This window comes from Moschus berezovskii, chromosome 3 (assembly GCF_049115385.1).
Source record: "Moschus berezovskii isolate FMDL1 chromosome 3, NW_MosBer_1.0, whole genome shotgun sequence".
NCBI lineage: Eukaryota > Metazoa > Chordata > Mammalia > Artiodactyla > Moschidae > Moschus > Moschus berezovskii.
In genome coordinates this window covers 51,752,151-51,777,262 of record NC_142462.1, presented here as the reverse complement: position 1 = coordinate 51,777,262, position 25,112 = coordinate 51,752,151, and the positions used below count along the sequence as shown (strand labels likewise).

The 25,112-nt window shown below is 40.1% G+C and overlaps 1 protein-coding gene across 3 annotated transcripts in view; it reads left to right on the top strand.

The window, feature by feature from the left end:
- CCDC146 (coiled-coil domain containing 146) overlaps positions 1 to 25,112 on the top strand; it is a 165,942-nt gene that overhangs the window by 118,698 nt on the left and 22,132 nt on the right. For all 3 annotated transcript variants that reach the window (XM_055420696.2, XM_055420697.2, XM_055420695.2), the window contains exons 4-9: positions 3,335 to 3,544; positions 8,463 to 8,520; positions 10,385 to 10,561; positions 13,119 to 13,192; positions 14,051 to 14,278; positions 15,201 to 15,387. In XM_055420696.2, the coding sequence (XP_055276671.2) occupies positions 3,335 to 3,544; positions 8,463 to 8,520; positions 10,385 to 10,561; positions 13,119 to 13,192; positions 14,051 to 14,278; positions 15,201 to 15,387 (934 nt within the window). The remainder of the gene's footprint in view (positions 1 to 3,334; positions 3,545 to 8,462; positions 8,521 to 10,384; positions 10,562 to 13,118; positions 13,193 to 14,050; positions 14,279 to 15,200; positions 15,388 to 25,112) is intronic.

The window sequence follows — 25,112 nt, the reverse complement described above, 5'->3', positions numbered from 1 at the left end:
ACTCAGTATGCCAGCAAATTTGGAAGACTCAGCAGTGGCCACAGGACTGGAAAAGGTCAGTCTTCATTCCAATCCCAAAGAAAGGGAATGCCAAAGAATGCTCAAACTACCACACAATTGCACTCATCTCACACGCCAGTAAAGTCATGCTCAAAATTCTCCAAGCCAGGCTTCAGCAGTATGTGAACCGTGAACTTTCAGATGTTCAAGCAGGTTTTAGAAAAGACAGAGGAACCAGAGATCAAATTGCCAACATCCGCTGGATCATGGAGAAAGCAAGAGAGTTTCAGAAAAACATCTATTTCTGCTTCCTTGACTATGCCAAAGCCTTTGACTGTGTGGATCACAATAAACTGTGGAACATTCTGAAAGAGATGGGAATACTAGACCACCTGACCTGCCTCTTGAGAAACCTGTGTGCAGGTCAGGAAGCAACAGTTAGAACTGGACATGGAACAACAGACTGGTTCCAAATAGGAAAAGGAGTACATCAAGGTTGTATATTGTCACCTTGCTTATTTAACTTATATGCAGAGTACATCATGAGAAACGCTGGGCTGAAAGAAGCACAAGCTGGAATCAAGATTGCCAGGAGAAATATCAATAACCTCAGATATGCAGATGACACCACCCTTATGGCAGAAAGTGAAGAGGAACTAAAAAGCCTCTTGATGAAAGTGAAAGAGGAGAGTGAAAAGTTTGGCTTGAAGCTCAACATTCAGAAAATGAAGATCATGGCATATGGCCCCATCACTTCATGGGAAATAGATGGGGTAACAGTGGAAACAGTGTCAGACTTTATTTTCTGGGGCTCCAGAATCACTGCAGATGCTGATTGCAGCCAGGAAATTAAAAGACGCTTACTCCTTGGAAGGAAAGTTATGACCAGCCTAGATAGCATATTAAAAAGCAGAGACATTACTTTGCCAACAAAGGTCCATCTAGTCAAGGCTATGGTTTTTCCCGTGGTCATGTATGGATGTGAGAGTTGGACTGTGAAGAAAGCTGATCGCCGAAGAATTGATGTTTTTGAACTGTGGTGCTGGAGAAGACTCTTGAGAGTCCCTTGGACTGCAAGGAGATCCAACCAGTCCATTCTAAAGGAGATCAGTCCTGGGTGTTCATTGGAAGGACTGATGCTAAAGCTGAAACTGCAATACTTTGGCCACCTCATGCGAAGAGTTGACTCACTGGAAAAGACTCCGATGCTAGGAAAGGTTGGGGGCGGGAGGAGAAGGGGACGACAGAGAATGAGATGGCTGGATGGCATCACCGACTCGATGGACATGAGTTTGAGTGAACTCCGGGAGTTGGTGATGGACAGGGAGGCCTGGCGTGCTGTGATTCATGGGGTCGCAAAGAGTCGGACACGACTAAGCGACTGAACTGAACTGAACTGAACACGTAGCTCTCAGGACTCAGGAACTTGGAGGATTTAGATGGAAAGTCTGGGGTGATCTTTTCAACGTATTTCACACCACTTTACTGCAAGAAATTCCACACAGTTATCTGAGCCTCCTTGCAGACTGAAACACTTCTCACCCTCTGGATAGCTCTAACCTAGAGCCGCACAGAGTCCTGTGTGGTGCTGATGTGGCTGCCTCCTTGCCTGGCTCAAAACTTAGCTCCCTGGACTCCAGTGAGAGTCATGCAGGACCCAGGCCATAGCATTTTTTCTCGCTTCTTCCAGGCAGTGTCGCAAAACCATTCCCTTCTGCTACCACATTTTACCTCCTTCTGACCCCCGAACACAGAAGTGTTCCCTCTTTTGTGATTACAACGAACACCCACCACTCTCTCATCCCCAATGCCTGGTGGGTAGGGAAGACATGAAGATGCAGACTCCTCATTCTTGGTGCTGGGGCTGCAGCAGGACAGATAAAGGCCGGAAATGCTGAACTGAAATTGAATGAGGTTTCCATAGAAATCATGTTACAAGAGTTGTTAAATTCTTTTCCGCTGATGCTCTATTTCAAGTTCATGTGTGTAAATTACCATTTGTGTTCTGGCTGGAACCATAACCACTGTGTTTGCCTACTTTCTGAGGGAAAATGGGCTCAATGGCCCAAGAGAATACAATTCCATAGTTGAACACTCACGTTAAGGATATCAGGTAACTTCATATATATACAGTATACACAAGGAAATGAAATGTAAGAAATAACTCTAGCATCCATGAATGAAAATTACATGTGTATCTTTATAGCTGTTGTTGCTATTTGGTACCTAACACAGTACCTGAAACATCTTATATCCCAATAAATGTTTTGCTGTTAAGTAAATGATGTAGTAAAGGCTGAGAAAATGGGTGGGGCTGGTAACTTCAGTCGAGACAGGCTTGATTAAGTCATTGGGCATCTCTGCAAATGAACAGAACCCTGAAGAGTTCTCCTAGTGAGAAAAGTTGGTGGGGAGCATGCACACAGTGCTGCCTTTAAAACAGGAACTGGCAGGGTCTTGCTTCTGAACAGGAGAGATAGCAAAGGCAAGGAGGAAGGATTTCTGAGAAAGAAGAAATCTGCTGATAAAGCTGGATCTGACACTAGCTTGTACCAGAGGTCAGTGATTCCTTGAAGACACTGGAGATTCCAACAAGTCCAGTTTCTATGCTCATTCAATTCTGCCTCAAGCAACATGCTTAACCCCTTCCCAAGATAAGGCCAAAGCCATAGAATATACTTGGAATTGTAGGAATTGCTCTTTTCTGTGACATTCACACTCAGTTGTAGCTGGCATTGAAGTTATGATCAGAAACATGTAAATTAAGTTCATAATTTTACAGAAGAATTTTTCTTCCTAGTTTCCTGGTAAAGTGTCATTAGAAAATTTAATTGTTTTTTCTTATCACTAAGGAAGAAAAGATTTTCCTTTAATCAGGTCATGAGAATCCAAGAATTCAAGAAAGCCAGGGTTGCTAGGGCAGTTGGAGGGAGAACCCACTCTTCTCGGTATTATTCTTCTCACCCCCTGGAAGGTCATGATCATTCTTTAAAGTCAAGTGCAAATATCACATTCCCATCCAACTAATCCTTTCTCTGTCATCTCCTACCGTCTTGATCTAGACACGAGTGGCAGCACTTGTCAGCTGGTACTCCAGCTTCCTACTCATGACTGCTCCCCTTGGCTAGATTGTGAGTTCCTTTTGCCTTTAATATCTAGTGCAATACTTGGCACAGAAATGCCACTGAACTGAAGTGAACCCAGGAATGGAAGGAACGGGGCAGCAGTGTGGACATACCCCCTCCACACCTCACCAGACCCCACACAGGAGCTACTAAGGGTATTGAAGGTATGCACTTCTCATTATGCAAATCTCTGTTTTTATGGGATCCAGCACACAAGAATCAGAGGTCCAACTGCTACAGGATGCCAAACGTTTCACTGAGCAAATACAAGAGCAGCAGTTTCACCTGCAGCAAGCTGATGATTTTCCACAGGCGTTCACCACCGAAGTTTCCAAAATGAGAGAACAACTTCTCAAGTATCAAAATGAATACAATGCAGTGAAGGAACGAGAGTTCCATAATCAGTACAGACTGAATAGGTAAGTACACGATTCTCTCAAGTTCACTGAAGACAGATGCCAGCAAAGCTGCTTCCACATAAACTAAGAGAAAAAACTTGGACTAACTGAAGAAGGAATTTTAGGTACAGGGATTATGAGATAGCAATGATAAGAGAACTACAAGCCTAGTTCTTTCCTTGATTCCCTAGAACAGGCAGTCCCTGAACAAGAAGGTTACAAAGTTTTAGAAAAATAAGCTCAGGTTTCAGGAAGATGCTCTTAGGAAGAGGAGATCCCTGTAGTGGTTTCCGTGTGTCAGGAAAACTATAAGCATCGGGAGCTGCAACCAAAGAACACACTCCACGGAACAAGGACTTGGCTTACACTCTTGGCCTCTTCAGCTCTGGCGGTGGCCCCTTTCCTTTTGTGGTGCCGGATCCCGTGTCCGCATGGCGAGTGCCCCATGAGGACTTTCCAAACAAGCCTGTGGTTCCCTTGGTTCTTCTAATACAAGGACGGGGACCACATAGTCAACCCTCTTCTCCTATTACTAGACTATTCCTTAAGGTCAAGGAAAAAGTGATATCCTTTTGGAAGACACATTTGCTTATCCAAATCTGAGGGATGTCATTCAGTGACCAAAAGCAGAAATGTGTTGCTGGAAGGGATAAATGCTATTCCTAGAATCTCCTCTAACATTCCTCCTGTGAGTAGCAAGTCAGTGAAAGAGTTTGTTCAGCAAATCACACTAGTTAGATAGAATTTCAAAACACTGCAGTCCAGGTTTTGTGATATGTGCTGTGCCTGGGTACCATCAGAGAGAAAGCCAAACCATCTCTCCTAGAATGTGTTACCATTTAAAGTGGCAGAACTTTCTCTGGCTATTTTTAAGAGTAGGTAGATTCCCTACAGAGTGATGGAACTCAGTCTTCCTGCTAAGAGATAAGGGAATGATTTGAGTGACCTTTGGAGGACTCTGCTCGCCCTGGTTTTTGAATCCTCTCTTTGGGGCTTATTATTTCAACTGGGGGATGAAGATTAGCTTAATCAGGAGAATTATATTCAGGGGAAAAAAAAAATCTGAGTTCTTCTTTGTCCTTCAATCTAAACTTGTTTCAGGCTCACCAGTGAGATCTATAAAAAGAAAGCTTAGCTATTTCTGTGCTCTGTAAGCACTCTTTCAGTTGAGAAAATAATGAAATTAAAACAATTGGTAGTTGTTCATTAGTATTGAAAATATGAATGCTTGACATTTCCATGAAAGGGTAAGAGGAACATAAGTCAGTTGATATTTAAATTGTTTAAAATTTCCAAGTATTCCTGCCAAGAGGAAAGGAAAAAAATGACGAGAACTCTTGCCTTTTAGGTATAGACAGGCAAATTGTTCATTGAGTTGCTTGGGATGGGGGTGGGGGTGAGGACTGTACATAGTGATCTACAGTAAACAAGAACATTTAAAGTGAACATTTGCAGAAATGTTTTCTGTGTATTATTTTTGGGTTTGTTAACATGCAATACTTTAGCTTAGGCAGACTTCCCTGCATCCTCAACTATTAGCAGCTCAAGAATTAACAAACTTATTTCCATAAAAATAATGGTAATATCAAAATAAATACTAGGAAAGACTTACAGGCTGTGTATTTCATTGGCTTAACAACTTAGTATTACATGGTACGGAAACAAATTCATGCAATACTTCCTCCCTAGGAAGAAAGTAGATATTTCCATCCCCACATAAAAATAAAGAAACCAAGCCAGTGAGAGAACAAAAAAAAAAAAAACTATTCATCCAAATATACAGATGATATTTTTCAGATCAGCACAACAAAAATCTCATTTTATTCTGGGCCTGAATAACAGAAGTCCAAATAACTAGCACTCCGCTACCCCAACATCTTCAGGAAGTTCTGAATCATTGGCAACTAGTAAGAACAATATATTGTTTAAATATTCTAGAGAAAAGATTTTTCCTCTATAATTTAGTTGATTTTCTTATGTTTTCAAATAATATAAACTCCTTAATAAGTGCTAAGGGAAGTATAATTACATGGTTGGTTAATAATTAAATCTGTTGCAATAGTTTTTGGCTTTGGATTAACACTCACTGATATCTTGGGAACTATGCAGTTCAGGAATGAATATGGAACTTACTTCAATAAGTAAACACAAATAAATAATGAAGTGATTAAATAACTACTGTTGAGAACTTATACTTGAAACAAAGTAGAAGTCATTATTTTTCTAGAAACTTTCCCTGAAAAGACTTTACAGTATTCTTTTCAAGGTTTTTCTAGCTTTTACTTTGTTACCTTTGGGGGGCTTCTCTGCTTCCTAGAAATCCTAAAGATCTGGACAGCAAATCAGCTGAGTCTCTCATGCTAAATCGGAAATATCCTGACAAGTCTTAGTCGGTTGGCGAAACATGGTCAGTGCTGCCTGCTGTGGGTGTGGACGTGGAGTGGGGGACACGTGTGCTGCACGTGTGAAGGACTGTGCAGTGTGATCATGGCCTTAGTGACTACTTCCTCTGCCGTGGCTCGTTCCCTGTCGGGTGCTCACCCAGGGGTTTAGCAGTCATTTTCCATTCTTAGTCCAATAGCGATAGCAAAGTTGGAACCAAAAAACAGATCTGATAAGAAAGGAGCAGAGAGATTATTTTAGTGATGTCTCTGGAATTCCAGAAAGTTAGACTGACAGAGGGACCCACAGATCATCAGGATTAGTAGTGAGAAAAAAAAAAAAAACTCACAGCTGGAACAGATTTTTCCTTCTAAACATTAAAAAGAAAAAAAATGTTCTTGTGGCAACCAAGAACAGAAAGAGCTTAGAACAGGTTTTGCTGCATATAGTATAGTCCTCATAACTGAAAGAGAAGCACCTGAGATCCATGTTTAAAAGGCAGATTCAACTCTGAAACTAACGACTCCACTTTCTGTCCAGGCCTTCCCACCCAAGGTAACATTTGAGTTGCTCACATACTTCCTATGTGATTCTTATTCTTGTCAGAGTTTGAGAACTGTTGGTCTCCAAAGAGCCCTGAATACTCAGAATCACCCAAACCTTCTCTCAGTAACCACTCATTGTGTGCTATGGGGGCTCACAGCCTCCCATAGCAGTGCAGCCCAGCTTTAGACAGCCTGACTCGTAGATGGCTGTTGCTTATACTGGATAAGAAATCGACCTTCTTACAACTTCCACCCAGTCAAGCTGGTTCTACTCCTGATGGTGGATGATGCCTCGTGCACTTGGCAGCACACATGCCTTCCATCATTGCTTCTTCACCTACAAGTCCTTAAAACCAAAATCCTTTGATGACATGGTTTCACTTAGGACTCTTGCTGTGGAAATGAAATGAATCCTGAGGGGCTTTGATGCTGAAACAGCCCTAAGTCAGGAAAGCTGAAAGTGTCAGTTTTAGATTTTAATGTCAGTTTGAAAGGTTAGAGGTTTATATATATATAAAGGCACACACACAATAACTTTTCTCATCCCAGTAATGCCACACAAAAATGAGAATCCAAAACAAGAAAAAAGACAATGCATGAAGATGCCTATTATTCATAAAAGCAAAAACTCTAAAGCAATCTAAATTCTAAAAAACAGTGAAATATTTCAATAATAGTGTATTCCAGGTATAGCTTGATACTGAACAGTGCCTTGGAGTCAGATAGAGCTGAGTTTGAAAGTCAGTTTAGCCTTGACTGGTGACTTTGGAAGAGGTGCCTAACTCCTCAGTTTCAATGTTTCTTAATGAAAAAGAGGAAAATGTATGCTTGAAATTTAATTAACTTAAAATGTTCAAAAGAATTAGCCATTTTACGTTTGCTCAAGAAAAAAAAACATTTTACATTTAAAGAAGAGACTAAGTCTTATCTTGTGGGAGAGTCTCATGTCACCATTTTGAAATTCAGGGACACTCGGGTGGGCTTTGCAACCCAGGGATGGCAGCACACTATCACCCCCTGGTGGCAACATGGTTGAGGTGCAGGATCAACAGCTTGGAAGTAAAATAGCAATACATACACAAGTTGAGAGCATGACATGGTTGAATGTCATCACCAACTCAATGGACATGAGTTTGAGTAAAGTCCAGGAGTTGGTGATGGACAGAGAGGCCTGGCGTGCTGCAGTCCATGTGGTCACAAAGTCAGACATGACTGAGTGACTGAACTGAACTAAATACACAAGCTCTAAAAGGAAAGGGCTTCCCTGGTAGCTCAGATGGTAAAGAATTGGCCTGCAATGTGGGAGGTCTAGGTTTGATCACTGGGTTGGGAAGATTCCCTGGAGAAGGGAATGGCTATCCACTTCAGTATTCTTTACTGGAGAATTCAATGGACAGAGGAGCCTGGCAGGTGACAGTCCATGAGGTCGCACACTTTCTTTCTTTCTAAAAGGAAAGGTATAAGTATTCAAAACTCTGAGGAAACTCAGGTTCAGCCTACAGTCCACACAACTAACCTATAAAATTCTGTGTGGCACATAGTTATTGCAAAAATCTTCATTTACTTTATTGCAAATATAGTTTCATAAAAATAAACCTGGTATGCATGCCTCTTTAGACCTACTGGCAAGTGGGATCTGCTAATTAGATGGAACCAGTAAAGGCTGTATCAGTAATCCAGACAGGTACTGGTTTCTTGTAAATAATATAAAGAAAAAGTCCAGAGCCTGCCTGGAAGGAACGTGAGTCTGGAGGGAAGGTCATGATCCCAAGCAGTTACAATGTGGTGAGAGAACTCCTTTGATGGGTGTGTGTACAGTGTTAGGGAGGACTGGAGAGGGCGCCCCTACATGAGCCTATGGGAGTCAGTAAGACCATCACCAAGGATGGACACCAGGCTAACAAACACGCCTGAGACTGCATTCTGAGAAGAGAAAGTAGAAAATTATTACTGTGCAAATAGTTTACTTTTTTGTACTTTGTCAAAGTTGTTTTTTTTTTTTTTTTTTGCAGCTTAGTGGAAGAAAAAAACCTCATACTAAAGGAATTCGAGAAGATACCTAAGCCAGGAGTAAGTCTTAGATGATCTAGACTTTGTTAAATACAGCTGGATTAAAACAACTTTTTTGATAAATATTAATGTTTATCACAGAAACCATATCCTGAAACATTTGAAAGACCCAGAAGTCTTAACTATGGATGATGAAGAAAGCAATACCTGTATAACTTTTGCAATAAGCATAAGTGTGCCTATTACAGGATTTAGCTACTTGGCATCTAATTTAGGTTGTGTTTGGTTGGACAATATCTGCTTTGTTTTCAGAAGAAAAAAGGATTATATGGTTGGCACTTAAAAACATTATTTTTGCTGTAGTTATTACTCTCTTAGCTTCCTTAATGTCTCAGGCTTATTATAAGAAATTTTTATACAGATGTATCACTTAGTAATTCATGCCTAACAAACTTCCCTAAAACATACTAGTTTAAAACAACAGCCATTTCTTATTTTCAACAGTTGTGAATTCTTCTAGCCTGAGCTGGCTCAGTTGGGGTAGGATGGCTTCATTTGCGTGTCGGTCATTTTGGTGTAGTTGGTCTAAGGTCACATGTCACTGGTTAGTCTCATGATGATGGAAGGGTTTCCAGTCTCAAGAAAGAGACAAATAGTCTCAAGAAAGGGCAAACCTCAACACAAGCAGTTTTTTAGCCTTTGCTTAAATCACTGTTGGCAACATCACATTGGTCCAAGCAAGTCGTAGTGCCACATCTGGAATCAAGGGGCAGAGGTACTCCTACATCTAAATATGACATAGCCATATTGCAAAGAGGCATGCAAACAAGAATAGGAGGAATTTATGTCCCTTTCTTTTGCAATCTATCATAGAAAGTAAATGGAAAGATCAGCACACATCACATTAAATGGGACTGCATTACACCCTCTGAATGGTTTTATTAAAAATGTATGTTGTTGGTGGTTTAATTCCAAGGCACAAAAACCTGTTAAACATAGAGTAAGATACTATTACATATATAAGCATGAATATACATATTATATATGAATGTAAAAATGTATATATATATATATATATGCATATATATGTATATATTGTATACTATCATATAAGTATTCCTAACCACCATTTTCAACAGAGATTCTATGGGAAAAAGTATTTTGAATTTTAGTTTCACATCATAGGATCACTCACCAATTTTACCCTCTAGGAACAGCAGTGGAAGAGAGCCATATGCAATAAGGCCAGAGAAGGCTAAGCAGATCCTTCCCCTTAGTCTTTAGTAATGTGTGGCCCTCCTGCGTACAAGAAGGCTTCTCTCTCGTAAGTTAAACACTCCTCAGATAATCAGTCACGGGAAACAGTCAAAGCCCTGTTAGGAGTCTGAGGCAGAGGGCATCTGAGGAGAAGGTGCATGAATTAGAGAAGTAGTATTAAGGAGAGTGGGGGATTAAGGAATGTCAAGGACGGGACATTCCAAATATGAACTCCCTAATCTTTAATTCTCATGTGTGACTCAGACTAACCATAGCCTAGATATTCAACCATTATTTTTATCTGATTTGTCAAATCACAAAGCTACTAGAAAAAAGCCTGGAAATGTTTACTAATGCTTTTTGGTATCAAATAAACGTTAACTGAGAAAAAGGAAACATTTAAAATGTAGGAAGACAGAAAAGAGTATTAATTTTTTAAAAAAAGAGTTCAAATCTAATATAAAACGTTTAACACATATAGTATAATTGCTATGCGTTTATTGAAGAGGTCAGAAATCAAAAGTTGCATTTAACTCTGTAAGAAATCATTTATGAAGCTCCAAACAAGTATAATCAAAATGGTAAGTAAAATTTTTAATTTGATTTTTAGCCAAACAGATGCTTGCTCAGACTCTGTATAACCTGATGATTTTCATGCCTTTTAAAGGAAATGGAGAAGAAGATGAGAATATTGAGAGAAAGCACTGAAGAATTACGTAAGGAAGTAATGCAGAAGAAATTAGAAATTAAAAATTTACGGGAAGATTTGACATCTAAGCAAAAGCAATTACTAAAGGAGCAGAAGGAGCTAGAAGAACTGCTTGAATATCAGGTTACCTTAAAGGTGTGCTACTTCAGCTCATACATATATAAACATTGTATCTGCAAGGACATAAAAATGCATGGGTATCATTGCACTTTTGCATTGACTACATAGGTTTGACAAAAACCAAAACACACAAACTGAAATGTTATGCAGTTGTGATTGATCCTATCAAACTAAACCTGGGCCCTGGGGATTCACGAAAGATTTCTGAATATTCAGTAGCATCACTCTAAGTTGGAGCCCTGACTGGGAGAAAAGGTCTCTCTAGACCTCGTCAGGCATTTTCCAATATTAGAAAGCAGTGTCACAAACACAATCACTTCCTTCAAGAGCAACCAAATGTCCTAACCTCTTTATATATTATTACTTTATCCTTGTCTGCCTGTTTGATTCCACTTCACTTCCCTATCACTGTGATCATTATACAAGACCCATATTTATGTTTTCAGTTCAGTTCAGTCCCTCAGTCATGCCTGACTCTTTCCTAAAACATATTTGTGTTTTAAGAAATAATTAAAGTTCATTTCATTTTGAAATATTTTGCAACAGGTCTTGAAACAATTTAAGTAACCTGGAGTTATTTTTTAAAGCAATACATCTGAGATGCCTTGGCTTAGAATTAGGATTCACTTTTGACCTCCTTGAGAGATGAAGCAGTCAGCCAAGACATACCCAGCTGCCACCTAGAACATGGACACTGAGCCGAGATGGATTTACAAGGAACCCGGTGAAGCTAAGGCTTCAGCCCTTCACAGGCATTAACTGCCTCCAAGTCCCTGAACCTAATTTAGCATTTGTAACTTGTGATTCTTTCTCTTAAAAAGAACTCCCCAAATTGTACAAGTTTTAGCCTCACAAAATTTAGATCTGCTCAGGACTGAGCAAGACCCAAGAAATATACCACACTGCAGAGATGTCTTCAAGCCCCAAGCATCTGTGTTACCCCAGGTCCCAAAGTCCAGCATGATCCTCAGGTGGGAAGGGGCTCTTCCACAAACCCTGCCATGTATGTACATACCATTCTTGAGGCTAAAAGTGAATCTTCCATGAATCCACAGAGCATAGTGCAAAGCGGTGTTAGACAAAGTTAGCTTCTGATCTTGGCCTTGCTTCTTAGAAGTTATGTGACTTTGGGAAAATCGTTTACCTTCTCTCAGCCTCAGCCTTAGAGATTAAGATGCGTATTCAGGGAGGTAAAGCTCTAGGAGAATCAGATAGGTGAGTGAGGGAAACAGGACAGAGCTGCAGAAGAAGTCAGGCAAAACCATGGTCTCAGGAGACCCCCAACCTGATCCCATGGGGAACTCAGATCAAGAATCGCACCGCAGAAGTTACTCCACCCTGACTCGGGGCTGTCCCTCCACATCATTCACAGCCTGTGCCCCTCTTCCTTCCGTCCCCCTACCACCACCCCCCGCCCCCCTGCCCGCCGCCAAGGCAACTCTGCACAGCCATGGCGCTCTGTGGAGAGAACAAGCATAAGCTGTTGCTGCTGCTAAGTTGCTTCAGTCGTGTCCGACTCTGTGCGACCCCATAGACGGCAGCCCACCAGGCTCCACCGTCCCTGGGATTCTCCAGGCAAGAACACTGGAGTGGGTTGCCATTTCCTTCTCCAATGTGTGAAAGTGAAAAGTGAAAGTGAAGTAGCTCAGTCGTGTCCGACTAGTAGCGACCCCATGGACTGCAGCCTACCAGGCTCCTCCGTCCATGTGATTTTCTAGGCAAGAGTACTGGAGTGACTTGCCATTGCCTTCTCCGGCATAAGCTGTTCAGTTCAGTTCAGTCGCTCAGTCCTGTCCGACTCTCCGCGACCCCATGAATCACAGCACGCCAGGCCTCCCTGTCCATCACCAACTCCCAGAGTTCACTCAAACTCATGTCCACAGAGTCGGTGATGCCATCCAGCCATCTCATTCTCTGTCGTCCCCTTCTCCTCCCGCCCCAACCTTTCCCAGCATCAGACTCTTTTCCAATGAGTCAACTCGTCGCATGAGGTGGCCAAAGTATTGGAGTTTCAGCTTTAGCATCAGTCCTTCCAATGAACACCAAGGATTGAGCTCCTTTAGAATGGACTGGTTGGATCTCCTTGCAGTCCAAGGGACTCTCAAGAGTCTTCTCCAGCACCACAGTTCAAAAGCATCAATTCTTCGGCGATCAGCTTTCTTCACAGTCCAACTCTCACATCCATACATGACCATGGGAAAAACCATAGCCTTGACTAGACGGACCTTGGTTGGCAAAATAATGTCTCTGCTATTCAATATACTATCAAGGTTGGTCATAAGCTATTAGCAGCCTTCAAAACCTCTGAGGGATGGGTGTATCTCTGTAAAGTGAACCTGGGCAGAGCACCCACAGCATTCGCTACAGTCATTTAGCTCCTCTTTCAAATGGTAACCACAACCATCTTGAAAGGTCATTATGAGAATTAAATGGAATAATTAAAGCACACTGCAGGGAACAGGACAGATAGCAAAAATTCTACACCTTGTAGCTCCTTTCTCTCCTATTTAATTTGCTTAACTGCTTCTCGTCTAAGAGTACATCATTTAACACGGCTCCATTTCTTTACTAGGATGAAGTGGTCCACCATCAATCCATCCCCGTACAAATTGGAAAAGAGATAGAAAAAACAACACGCAAAAAAGTGTATGGTTTAATATTTTTTATTTTCTATCCCTCTGGCCCACACTTCCCCAAGTTATGCATGCATGCTAAAACAAGAATATTAGCCACTGAACATATCAAATTACTGCTATAATTTTAGGAATATCTGCCTTTGGCTCTCTCTAGGTTGTCTAGATTCTTTAAAAGAATGTAGTGCAGCCCATTACTGTCATTCCTAACACTTATTTATGTCTTAATTTTGGGACAATATTCTCTTTCTAATATATAAATCGTGTCTCGATGGAGAGTTCTAACTGACTTTAACAGAACTGCATAGGGAATAAGTTGTTTGAACTGCATAGAATTTCATGGTCTAGATATGTCAGCCAGCCTGAAGCCCAAAAAACAGTAATTCTTCACTTGTCAGTTATCCATGTGCATAAGCCCCTACACATTTAGAGTAGACTGGAGGCAGAAATCACAGAGAAAATTCTCAAAGTTTAGAGGAACGAGAAAAGATATATAAGTGGAGATAGGAAAGTCTGGAGAAGAGGGGAAAAGGAGACATACAGCAGTAGTGGTTCTAAAACCCACGCCCCACCAGTACCAATGCTGAGAAGTTTAGGTCAGTTCGGAGGATGAGGGTTGAATCCCAAGAGATGGTAGCACCAGGGACCTGGGGAGAAAGTAGGGAAGCTGGACAAATGCTTACCCTCAGTGGAGATACCCATTCAGTCCCACTCATCTGTGGTCTTCACTTCACTTCTGAATTTATGACTAGACCTGCTGTTGCCTGGTTAGAAAGTACCGGTGAAGACATTCAAGGCTCAAAATAAAGCAAATGTGTCTGTGCGAATGTGTTGTGTACATACATATATATGTGTGCATGTATCCCCACAGAGAAATGGAGAAGAAAAAACTTGTCTTGGAATATGAACTCAAAGAGCTAAATGATTCCCTAAAGAAAGTTGAAACCAAAATTAATGCTGTAATGGAAGAGAAGGAGGATGTAATAAAGGAAGTCGAAGGCAAACGGGCCTTACTTGAAATTAAGGAGCGAGAATACAACCAATTGGTCAAGCTATTAGAATTAACTAGAGAGAATGAAGCAAGTTCACTAACTGAAAGGTTTGTTATATTAATGTGCTTTGTCATCTAAATATTTCTTTGATTTCTAAGATTCAAAATAATCTCAAACAGATTTATATTCACTTAGTAAACATTTTTGGAGAAGGCAATGGCACCCCACTCCAGTACTTGCCTGGGAAATCCCATGGACAGAGAAGCCTTGTAGGCTACAGTCCATGGGGTCACTAAGAGTCGGATACGACTGAGAGACTTCACTTTCACTTTTCACTTTCATGCATTGGAGAAGGAAATGGCAACCCACCCCAGTGTTCTTGCCTGGAGAATCCCAGGGACGGGGGAGCCTGGTGGGCTTCTACCTATGGGGTTGCACAGAGTCAGACACGACTGACGGAACTTAGCAGCAGCAGCAGTAAACATTTTTATAGAATTTTAAATCATTTTACCATTAATAAAAATATATTATTAAATAAAGCATTTCAAAGTATTTTTCTATCCTTTATTCTTCATTGTCCTCGATTTCTTGTGACCAAATCTTAAGGACACAATTTATTGTATTTTTTTTAAAGTTTCTCTAATGTACCTTTGGAAAATTGTATCATTGGAGTGTGCTATAATTGAAGGATTTTTTTTTTCCCTGCAGATTACAGCATTTCTGAGGTAATCATAATATTTTTCCCTAAAGGGAGAAATTCCATGATGTGAGTCTCTAGGAGAGTGTTAATTTCCATTTTTAAGTAAAATTTCAGAGAAACTAGGAACTTCTGTCTCTGCCAATTTGCTCTTCCATTTGGGTTTTTATGACTGTGACACTGACAAGAACTTGCAAACAAAATGCTTTTGGCATTACTTAAAATTTGATTCTAACATGAAAATAGTTCTGTATATATCTGCTGACCATGCTACCTTGAAAAAGGGCAGTTGATGACAAATCACTTTCATATTCTCTTTTTACCTGAAACAGAGGGATCCTGGATCTCAATTTACGAAATTGTCTTATTGACAAGCATAACTACCACGATGAACTTTCTCGTAAGCAAAGAGAGAAAGAACGAGATTTTCGAAATTTAAAAAAAATGGAGCTACTCTTGAAAGTGTCCTGGGATGCACTCAATCAAACTCAAGCACTGCATCAAAGGCTTCTGTTAGAGGTGGGTGCTGAACACTGCTATCTGGTTTACAAGCTCGGTGCCATCTTTTTGTTTTTTGGTTTGTTCTTTTTTCCTTTGGGAAGCATTGGTGCAGCTTGTGGGATCTTAGTTCCCTGACCAGGGATTGAATCCAGGCCCTCAGCAGTGAGAGCACAAAGTCCTAACCATAGACAGCCAGGAAATACCCTTAGTACCATCTTTTTGAAGCAAAAATATTTCAAGAACTTGTTTTTGCTGTCAGTAGGAAAAGAGGGAAAGGAAAATAACAGATAAAAGATAGCTTTAAAATGCATCAAATCTGTTATAGAGGCCCAGTCGTACAGTATGTTTCAATCTTTTTGTTATCCCAAGATTAGAGAAATGTCTTATTGGGATCACGCATCAGCCTGGCCATGGGAGGCAGTTAGGCCATCCAGTTCTGGAAGAGCTAATGGGTTCACTTCACGGTAGAACCAAGTGAACCGCTAAGTTTGAAAGACTTCAAAGAGTCAGATCCAGAATGCTGTTACTAAGACTACAACAGTCAGAAACAAGACCAGATCATGTGAATACAGACAGACAGCCAGCCTGCACCTCCAATTAGCCAACGCCCATCAGAACCCAGTGTCAGCTCCCTGAATAATTTTGTGTGTATCAGAGGTGTACTACAGCTAGAGAATATTCAACATAGCTATTACCTTCTTACTACCTCTGTGCTTCCATATGGAGGGATTTGGGTCCCATTGTCTCTGATTCCCTCCTCTCTCACATGGCACCTCCTGTGCTAATGTAATCGACCAAGCACTGCTGAGAGGCAGTGAATCATAAAAAAGACTACATCCCTATCCCCAGGCCTTGGCCAGTGCTTCTTTTGGTGAAAAAGAGATCAGTCTCTGAGATGAAGCTGCTGGGGGTACAAAAATCGTATATACCTGTTTTCTTCAGGATTGTCATGGTCCATGACCTTATAGAGGTTCATGACCTCAGAAACGTAAACAGGAGTTTCCAGCTATGGTAGACACTTCCAATTCTAACCTATAAGCCTAATTCTCCTCTCCTGGGCATATAGAAGGTTTATACTTCCTTGTACCCTCTGCCATTGAGCAGGGTCATATCACTGGTTCTGGTCAATGGATTGTGGGCAGAAATGACACATGTTCCTTCCATCCTAGAGCAGTGTGAGAACCTCTAGCCCCTTTCCCCCCTCCCATGGCCATTGTGGTGACTTCCAATGATGATATGGAAATGTTATAAATGAATGCAACCAGGAATACTGAGCCAACTGTGGTCCTGGAGAACCACCTTGACTGGCCAGACCCTTTGTCAGAGCAAGAGATAAGCTTTCATGCCTTTGGGTAATGATAGTTAGGCTTGTTTCTGATTCAATAACCTACGCTATCATGATTGAAAGACCAATTTTTATTAAATTTTGAAAATAACTGGTAGAGTTATTAATGTTCTAAATGACTAGGTCTTGATCTTGCTGTCAGGTGGCACTCATGAATTTTTTATATCTCATTGGGGTGAAAAGTGCTTTTCACACTTTTACAAAACAAACTGAATGTTTATTATTTTTATTATTAAAACAATAGCATTTATGTTTCTCATCTATTTTTAATAGTTTTATTAAAACTCCTACATGTAGATTGATTCCTTTATAACTGTGTAAAGTTTTAAACTCTAAAAATGTTTTTTTTCTATAAAAACTTACATTTTCTACATCAACAACTACACTACTTTTTTGTTGTTGTTTTCATGGTTATTTCCTCATCTATCCATTTACTTTCATTCCTTCTGTGTCCTTATTCAGGTGTGTCTTTCATACACAGCATATACTGTTTAATATCTAGTCTGAAACTTTCTGCCTTTCAGTTCTTGTATTTAGTCCAAAAGTACATTTGCTGGAGAAGAAAATGGCAATCCACTGTAGTATTCTTACTGGGAAAATCCCATGGACAGAGGAGCTTGGCGGGCTGCAGTCCATGGGGTCACAAAAAGTCAGACACGACTGAGCATGCACAGATACATTTGGGCTTATGGCTGCTGTATTACTATTGCTTTTTCTCTGTCTTATCTATTTTTTGTACCATTTTTTCTCTTGTCTTTTCTTCTTTCAAATTAATCAAAAAGATGAATTTTTCTATTTTCACCATTTTTTGATATGCATTAGTTTTGCACTCTCTTTTCAGTCTTTCAGTGGCTACCCTTAAGATTACATCATTCTTCCTTGACTTATTAGAGTCCAGTATAAATTCTTTTATCCTAGATAATGTTAGAACCTTTGAAGACTCCAGATCTTTGCAACTCTTATACTTTCAAATGTATTTTTTAATCCAATTTTTCAAGTTATTCTTACTCAAAGTACTGGCTTACTGTAAGCTATTCCACTTCAGCCTTGCACATTAGAAAGTTAAGTTGGAACTTTGGATAGACACAGACTTTCTGGTACTCCTCCTCACTCACAATGAGATCTACAGTGATGAGCAGTTAAAATATTTATTCCAAGAATTGGTGGAAACCTAGATGTGGTGAAAGAAGGTTCTTAAGACCAGTAAATGTTGCTTTTATTAATAAAACAATCCTTGTTTATTAAGCAAATAACCATAGTAAGATTTCTTTAAACAATAATAGGAAATAATTATCATTGCTTTTAGTAATCTACTATGGTGATTCCAATAGTAAGTGAAGTTAGCCTATTAAATATGTTGCTAATGCTGACTCAACAAAACATTCTCCTTAAAAGTGGAAAGAAAGATAAGTTGAATGGGAGCAGTAAGATAGCTTGTCACGTAGAGAAATACGTATTGGTGATCTCAAAAGCAGTTATAAGCTGATAACAGTCACAATATTGGTTCTAAAATATGACAAACACTAAACAGAGTTAAGTTTGTCTTTACCAGAAAATTTAAAATAGAAGGGCACATAAACAGAATATAAAATGTAACTCTTCCAGTTAAGACATAAAGCATTGGAGTAGACCATGGTTCCTGTCATAAGAACCAGAAAAAATATTAATAAACTAAAAATCACATATTTTTAAAAGACGTATGAGAGTTGTGGAAGTAAATTCTATAACAGTATAAACACTTCCTAGATGAACAGGTACAGGTAGCCTTTTTCCTCCCTGAAGCATTTGCCAAGTCTCGGCATGAGCAGGTAGAAGGTGGGCCTGCCCAGAAGGAATAAAGCTGGAGGCATAATCCTCCCAGACTTTAGACAATATTATAAAGATACAGTAATCAAAATAACATAGTAGTGGTACAAAAACATATAGATCAATGCAACAGAGTAGAGAGCCCAGAAATAAACCCACACATCTATGGTCAGTTAATCCTGGAGAAAGGAGGCAAGAATATACAATGGAGAAAAGACAGTCTCTTCAGTAAGTCGTGTTGGGGAAGTTGAACACAACCTCATAAAAATTCATGAAGTTATAAGAGAACACCGCCTGACACCACACACAAAAATAAACTAAAGTGACTTAAAGATGCAAAACCATAAAACTTCCAGAAGAAAACAAAGGCAAAACATTCTCTGACATAAATTGTACTGATGTTTTCTTAGGTCAGTTAACCAAGGCAATAGAAATAAAAGCAAAAGTAGAAATGGGGGACCTAATCAAACATATTGGAGAAGGAAATGGCAACCCACGCCAATATTCTTGCCTGGAGAATCCCATGGACAGAGGAGCCTTGCGGGCTATAGTCCATGGGTTTGCAAGAGTTGGACACAACTTGGCGACTAAACCAATCAAAAATATAAGCTTTTGCACAGCAAAGGAAACCATAAAAGACAACCAATGAACTGGGAGAAAATACAGGCAAATATCACTTCTATGTGGAATCCAAAAAAATGACACAAATGAATTTATCTATGAAACAGGATCACAGACATTGAGAACAGATCTGTGGTTGCCAAAAGGGAGAGGAGATGGAGGAGGAATGCAGTGGGAATGTGGGGTTAGCAGATGCAAACTATTATATATAGAATGGATAAACAATAAAGTCCTACTGTATAGCATAGGGAACCGTATTCAGTATTCTGTGATAAACCATAATGGAAAAGAATATTTAAAAAGAATGTCTCTCTATATATCTGAACCCCTTTGCTGTACAGCAGAAATTAACATAACACTGTAAATTAACTATACTTTAAAATGAAATATATCCAAAATAAATAATGAGTTATGTGAAAAATGTTAAAAAAAAAAAAGCGACACACATATACATCTTAAACGGAATTCTAAAGTCTATAATTAGAATTTCCTCTCTGTTTGGTTCATCACTTTGCCAATACTTTATCCTTGAGAGTGAGTGAGTGAGTGAGTGAAGTCGCACAGTCGTGTCCGACTCTTTGCGACCCAATGGACTGTAGCCCACCAGGCTCCTCCCTCCATGGGATTCTCCAGGCAAGAGTACTGGAGTGGGTTGCCATTGCCTTCTCCAGGGGATCTTCCTGACCCAGGGATCGAACCCTGGTCTCCTACATTCCAGGCAGACGCTTTAACCTCTGAGCCACCAGGGAAGCCCACTACTTTATCCTTATTACAGTCTTTTCCTTCAAAGAAATGCAAATAAGATTTTTGGCTTTTAATTAAGAAAAGCCTTAAGTGCCATGTTACCTATATTACTAAAGTACAATGGGCTCTGTTTGTGCATGTTGAAATACAGTTGATCATGCAGTTTCATGAAATATATATGATTTTTATTGGGCTTTAAAAAAAGAAAAAGACCAGTCTACCATAAGGAGAGAGACTTTGCTAGGGTTAGGGAAAACCATGACAAATTGAAATGTAAAGAATTTCTTAAAGATATCACACTTTCAGGAAATCAAACTACACATTAAAGTAGACTTCTGATTTTACTCATAGCTCCTATTGACTTCCACTGAGATATAGAAGAGACATAAAACCCCTTATCTACATTCTAACACAGTCCCCTCAATGACTCGGGATTTTGCTTTGACATTCATTGTCATGTTTTAAGGGTTGGAATATTATGTTTGTAGGTTATTTTCTTTCAAAATAAAAACATGCTCAAGATTGTGACAACAACAAAATCCTCTAACCAAGTAACTAAGTCATCTTCTGTATGTACACATCAAGTCGTGTACCACACAGGTCATCAACCCCAGGGAAGCAGAATGCCATGCACCACTCACCGTTCTTGGGGAGGGGGCCCGTGGCATCTTGGTGTTGGAGTCACCAAGGAAAACACTGGATGGAACAACACTACCTACGCAAAGAAGAGACAGAGGAAGATCGGCTTCAGTCATGAACTTTGGTCCCCAGCGGCCAGCAGTCTCCTGATGGCCAACTCAGGGTGACTGGCCTATGCTCACGATTGTCCCAGTACGGTGAAAGGAACGTTGATCCTTCTTGTAGAGTCTGAAATACTGAAAGCTGGCGGTGTGCCTGAGGGCCACTGACATATAGGCTTAAGCAGAACCAAGGAGTTCTCATTGTGCCTGAAACAGGGAAAGATATTCCCACACAAAGTGATAAACCCAGTACAGGCTGTGTGGATTCCCTATCTCTTCATAAGGAAGAGTTCTAGGGCCAAAGCCCATTCTTTTGTAGCTGAGTTGGGGTGGAAAGGCTGCAGGCAGGAGACTGCTTTTTCCAACAGCACTTTTCCTTTATTTGTAGTTTTCTAGAAGATTCATCTCTCTGCTCTGACTTGGAAGTGACTCTGCATTTCTCTTAGTGACTCCCTTCCAGCGTTCAAGGCAATTGTGACGATTTAACTATATGGAGGAGAGCATCAGTTTTGAGTCAGGCAGTTCAGTTCACTTCAGTCGCTCAGTCGTGTCCGACTCTTTGCGACCCCATGAATCACAGCACGCCAGGCCTCCCTGTCCATCACCAACTCCCAGAGTTCACTCAAACTCATATCCATCGAGTCAGTGATGCCATCCAGCCATCTCATTCTCTGTCGTCCCCTTCTCCTCCCGCCCCCAATCCCTCCCAGCATCAGAGTCTTCCAGTGAGTCAACTCTTCGCATGAGGTAGCCGAAGTATTGGAATTTCAGCTTTAGCATCAGTCCTTCCAATGATAACCCAGGATTGATCTCCTTTAGAATGGACTGGTTGGATCTCCTTGCAGTCCAAGGGACTCTCAAGAGTCTTCTCCAGCACCACAGTTCAAAAGCATCAAATCTTCGGCGATCAGCTTTCTTCACAGTCCAACTCTCACATCCATACATGACCACGGGAAAAACCGTAGCCTTGACTAGACGGACCTTGGTTGGCAAAGTAATGACTCTGCTTTTTAATATACTATGTAGGTTGGTCGTAACTTTCCTTCCAAGGAGTAAGCATCTTTTAATTTCATGGCTGCAATCAGCATCCACAGTGATTTTGGAGCCCCCAAAAATAAAGTCTGACACTGTTTCCACTGTTTCTCCATCTATTTCCTATGAAGTGATGGGACCAGATGCCATGATCTTAGTTTTCTGAATGTTGAGCTTCAAGCCAACTTTTTCACTCTCCTCTTTCACTTTCATCAAGAGGCTTTTGAGTTCCTCTTCACTTTCTGCCATAAGGGTGGTGTCATCTGCATATCTGAGGTTATTGATATTTCTCCCGGCAATCTTGATTCCAGCTTGAGCTTCTTCCAGCCCAGCGTTCCTCATGATGTACTCTGCATATAAGTTAAATAAACAGGGTGACAATATACAACCTTGACGTACTCCTTTTCCTATTTGGAACCAGTCTGTTGTTCCATGTCCTGTTCTAATTGTTGCTTCCTGACCTGCATACAGGTTTCTCAAGAGGCAGGTCAGGTGGTCTGGTATTCCCATCTCTTTCAGAATGTTCCTCAGTTTATTGTGATCCACGCAGTCAAAGGCTTTGGCATCGTCAGTGAAGCAGAAATAGATGTTTTTCTGGAACTGAGTCAGGCAGAGTCAGGCTTAAATCCTAGATTCATTGAACAGCTGCTGATGTTTGGCATTTTCAACCTTTGAACTGGGTTTATTGCAAGGAATAAAGTGATTACAGGTGTGAAAGTATGTGGTTCCAAGAAGACGCTACCAAGAAACAACTGTTGCTTTTCTTCCTGTATATATATAAACTTTTTCAAAGGCTAAAGAAAATTTTATAATCAGAATAAGACTTTGAATATGGCTATTTCATTCCAATGGCGAGGATGGCACTTTCAAGCCCTATTGATAACCCTCAGGAAAGCCTTTCAGTATCCACTCTGCACCATCTGAATGACTGCCACTGCCACCAGCTATTCTCCCTTTGTTCTATTTTTTCCAGGTTCAATCTACTATCCATTTTGCTACTAATATTTTTAAATGAAAAAAATAAAATAAAAAAAAACTTAAATGATACTTTCATGTGTCACCTACTCAAGATATTCAATGTTCTTTATTTTATATAATCATAGGATGAAAGAACTGAAAGGAATTGTAAAGATCATATGGTCCAAGGAAGGCAAGTGCCAATTCTCTTCAGCTGGTGGTAGCCCCCTATAGTGAACATTTTGCAAAGGATTCTGAGACTCAGCACTGACTTATCAGCTCTATAGTTGATTAGTGATGTCTGCCTCAGGTATAGAAAGATAGATGATAGCACATACACCATTTATTTCCTATTCTTAATTAAGTCCTCTTCCTTTAGCTAATTCTTGTGATCCATCTTCATCATTTAAGTAATATGTGAATAATGCTGCTCCTTCATTTTTCAGTTTTAGACCTGATTATTTTTACTTCTCACTATAAAAATGAGGATAAGCTTATTTTATACCCTGTCCGTTGTACATACCTATTTCTTGTCCCTCCATATACTAAATAGCTTTATGCTATAATTTTAACAGTTTTGAAGTTTCATATTTGCATTATTATGAATGTTATTCACACCTGAGTCACATTAGATAATTACTTACAAAATTGCATTCTCCAATATTTATATACATTGTGTTTTTATTTGTAGTTTTCTGTGTACTTATCATTAGTTCAACCCCAAACTGTCCTGTTAGTGTGTAAATTTCCTCTCAGCATGTTAAAACACATTTGGTAGTCTATTCATTTAATCTTCTTATAGAAATCACTTCTGAGACTTTTCAGTAATCTCTAGCCAGAAACTAGTAGGAACACACCTATGGTTGAATGAGTTGAGTTTACTACTCACTGAAGCAAGGGAAACTACACAACAGGCAGAATAGTAGGGTATCTCAGTGTAGCCTATTAGAAAGGACACATAGATTTGGGGCTGGTGTTATGGTTTTGGGGGATGGTTTAAGAAAAGAGGACTTTGCCTTAGATTTGAATATTGTCAGAAAGCAAGGGTAATCTTATGATTGAGTATCTTAATAAATTTTATGGCAGAAAGAGAAAAAAGTAGATTGAGGCTAAAGCTATAATAGGCAAGGAAGACCAGGAGATGGGAATACATGATATTTTGTGGCTTGGACAATGTTCTTGCTTGTATCTGTGACCAAAGACAAATACAAAGTGGTCGTGTTTTTGTCTATGATCATAGAATGGTCTTGTCTGATGGTGATTTTCTGTGAAACTGTGTTCAGCAGAACACCAAGGCCCGGCTGTGAGTGCCAGGTCAACTGCCAGGTATTAGAAGCTGCTTTTCTCTTCTCAGCTTTCTGATCTGTTGCAAATTGGGTCTCACTTCTCTACATGTACACTCCCCAGCTGAGGAGCCTTACTCCATGATCTTGGTGACTCCCTTTATCTCTCTCCTATTCTGGATCCCGTATTCCATGAGTCTCTTCTATTTCTTTTTTGACTTAACTCTCTTTTTGTGGGAAGGGGATATTGTCCACCTTTCCCTGAGAAAAGGTGAATGGAAAGTAATATTTTAAGACCGATGTGTCAGAAAATCCTTTTTCAGAACACCTTGCATATCAGGAAATATTTTATCCTCACTTTAGTTTAACAGATAATTAATAATTTTACTGGATATAACATTTTAATTGGAAATTATTTTTCCTCATAATGAAGGTATAGATCAATTGTCTTTTATTGTACTACTAAGAGAGTCCCTTGGACTGCAAGGAGATCCAACCAGTCCATCCTAAAGGAGATCAGTCCTGGGTGTTCATTGGAAAGACTGATGCTAAAGCTGAAACTCCAATACTTTGGCCACCTCATGCGAAGAGTTGACTCACTGGAAAAGAGTCTGATGCTGGGAGGGATTGGGGGCAGGAGGAAAAGGGGACGACAGAGAATGAGATGGCTGGATGGCATCACCAACTCTATGGACATGAGTTTGAGTGAACTCCAGGAGTTGGTGATGGACAGGGAGGCCTGGCGTGCTGTGATTCATGGGGTCGCGTAGAGTCAGACACGACTGAGCGACTGAACTGAACTGAACTGAAGACACTTGGTGCCGTTCTCATGCTTGATTCTTTGTTTGAAACTAGTTTTTCTTTTCTCCCATGCTGGAAACTTGTAGGATTTTTTATTGCCTCCCAAAATATAAAATTTCACAATGAAGTTCCCACTTGTGAGGCTTCTATTTTTAACCATCATACTGGACACAGAATGGGTTCTTTGCATAAAGAGACTTACGTTTTTCATTTCTGAAACACCATCTTAAATAATTTCTCCAAGTTTGTCCACTTTTATTTTACTATTCTCTTTCTGGGACTTCTATTATCCAGATGTTAGACCTTCTCAAAGAATCCTTTTAATCTTCTTGTCTTTTTTTCCCTCATATTTTCCACTGTTTTGTTTTTCTGACTTGCTACAAGGGAAATTTCCTCCACTTTTTCTTCCATTCT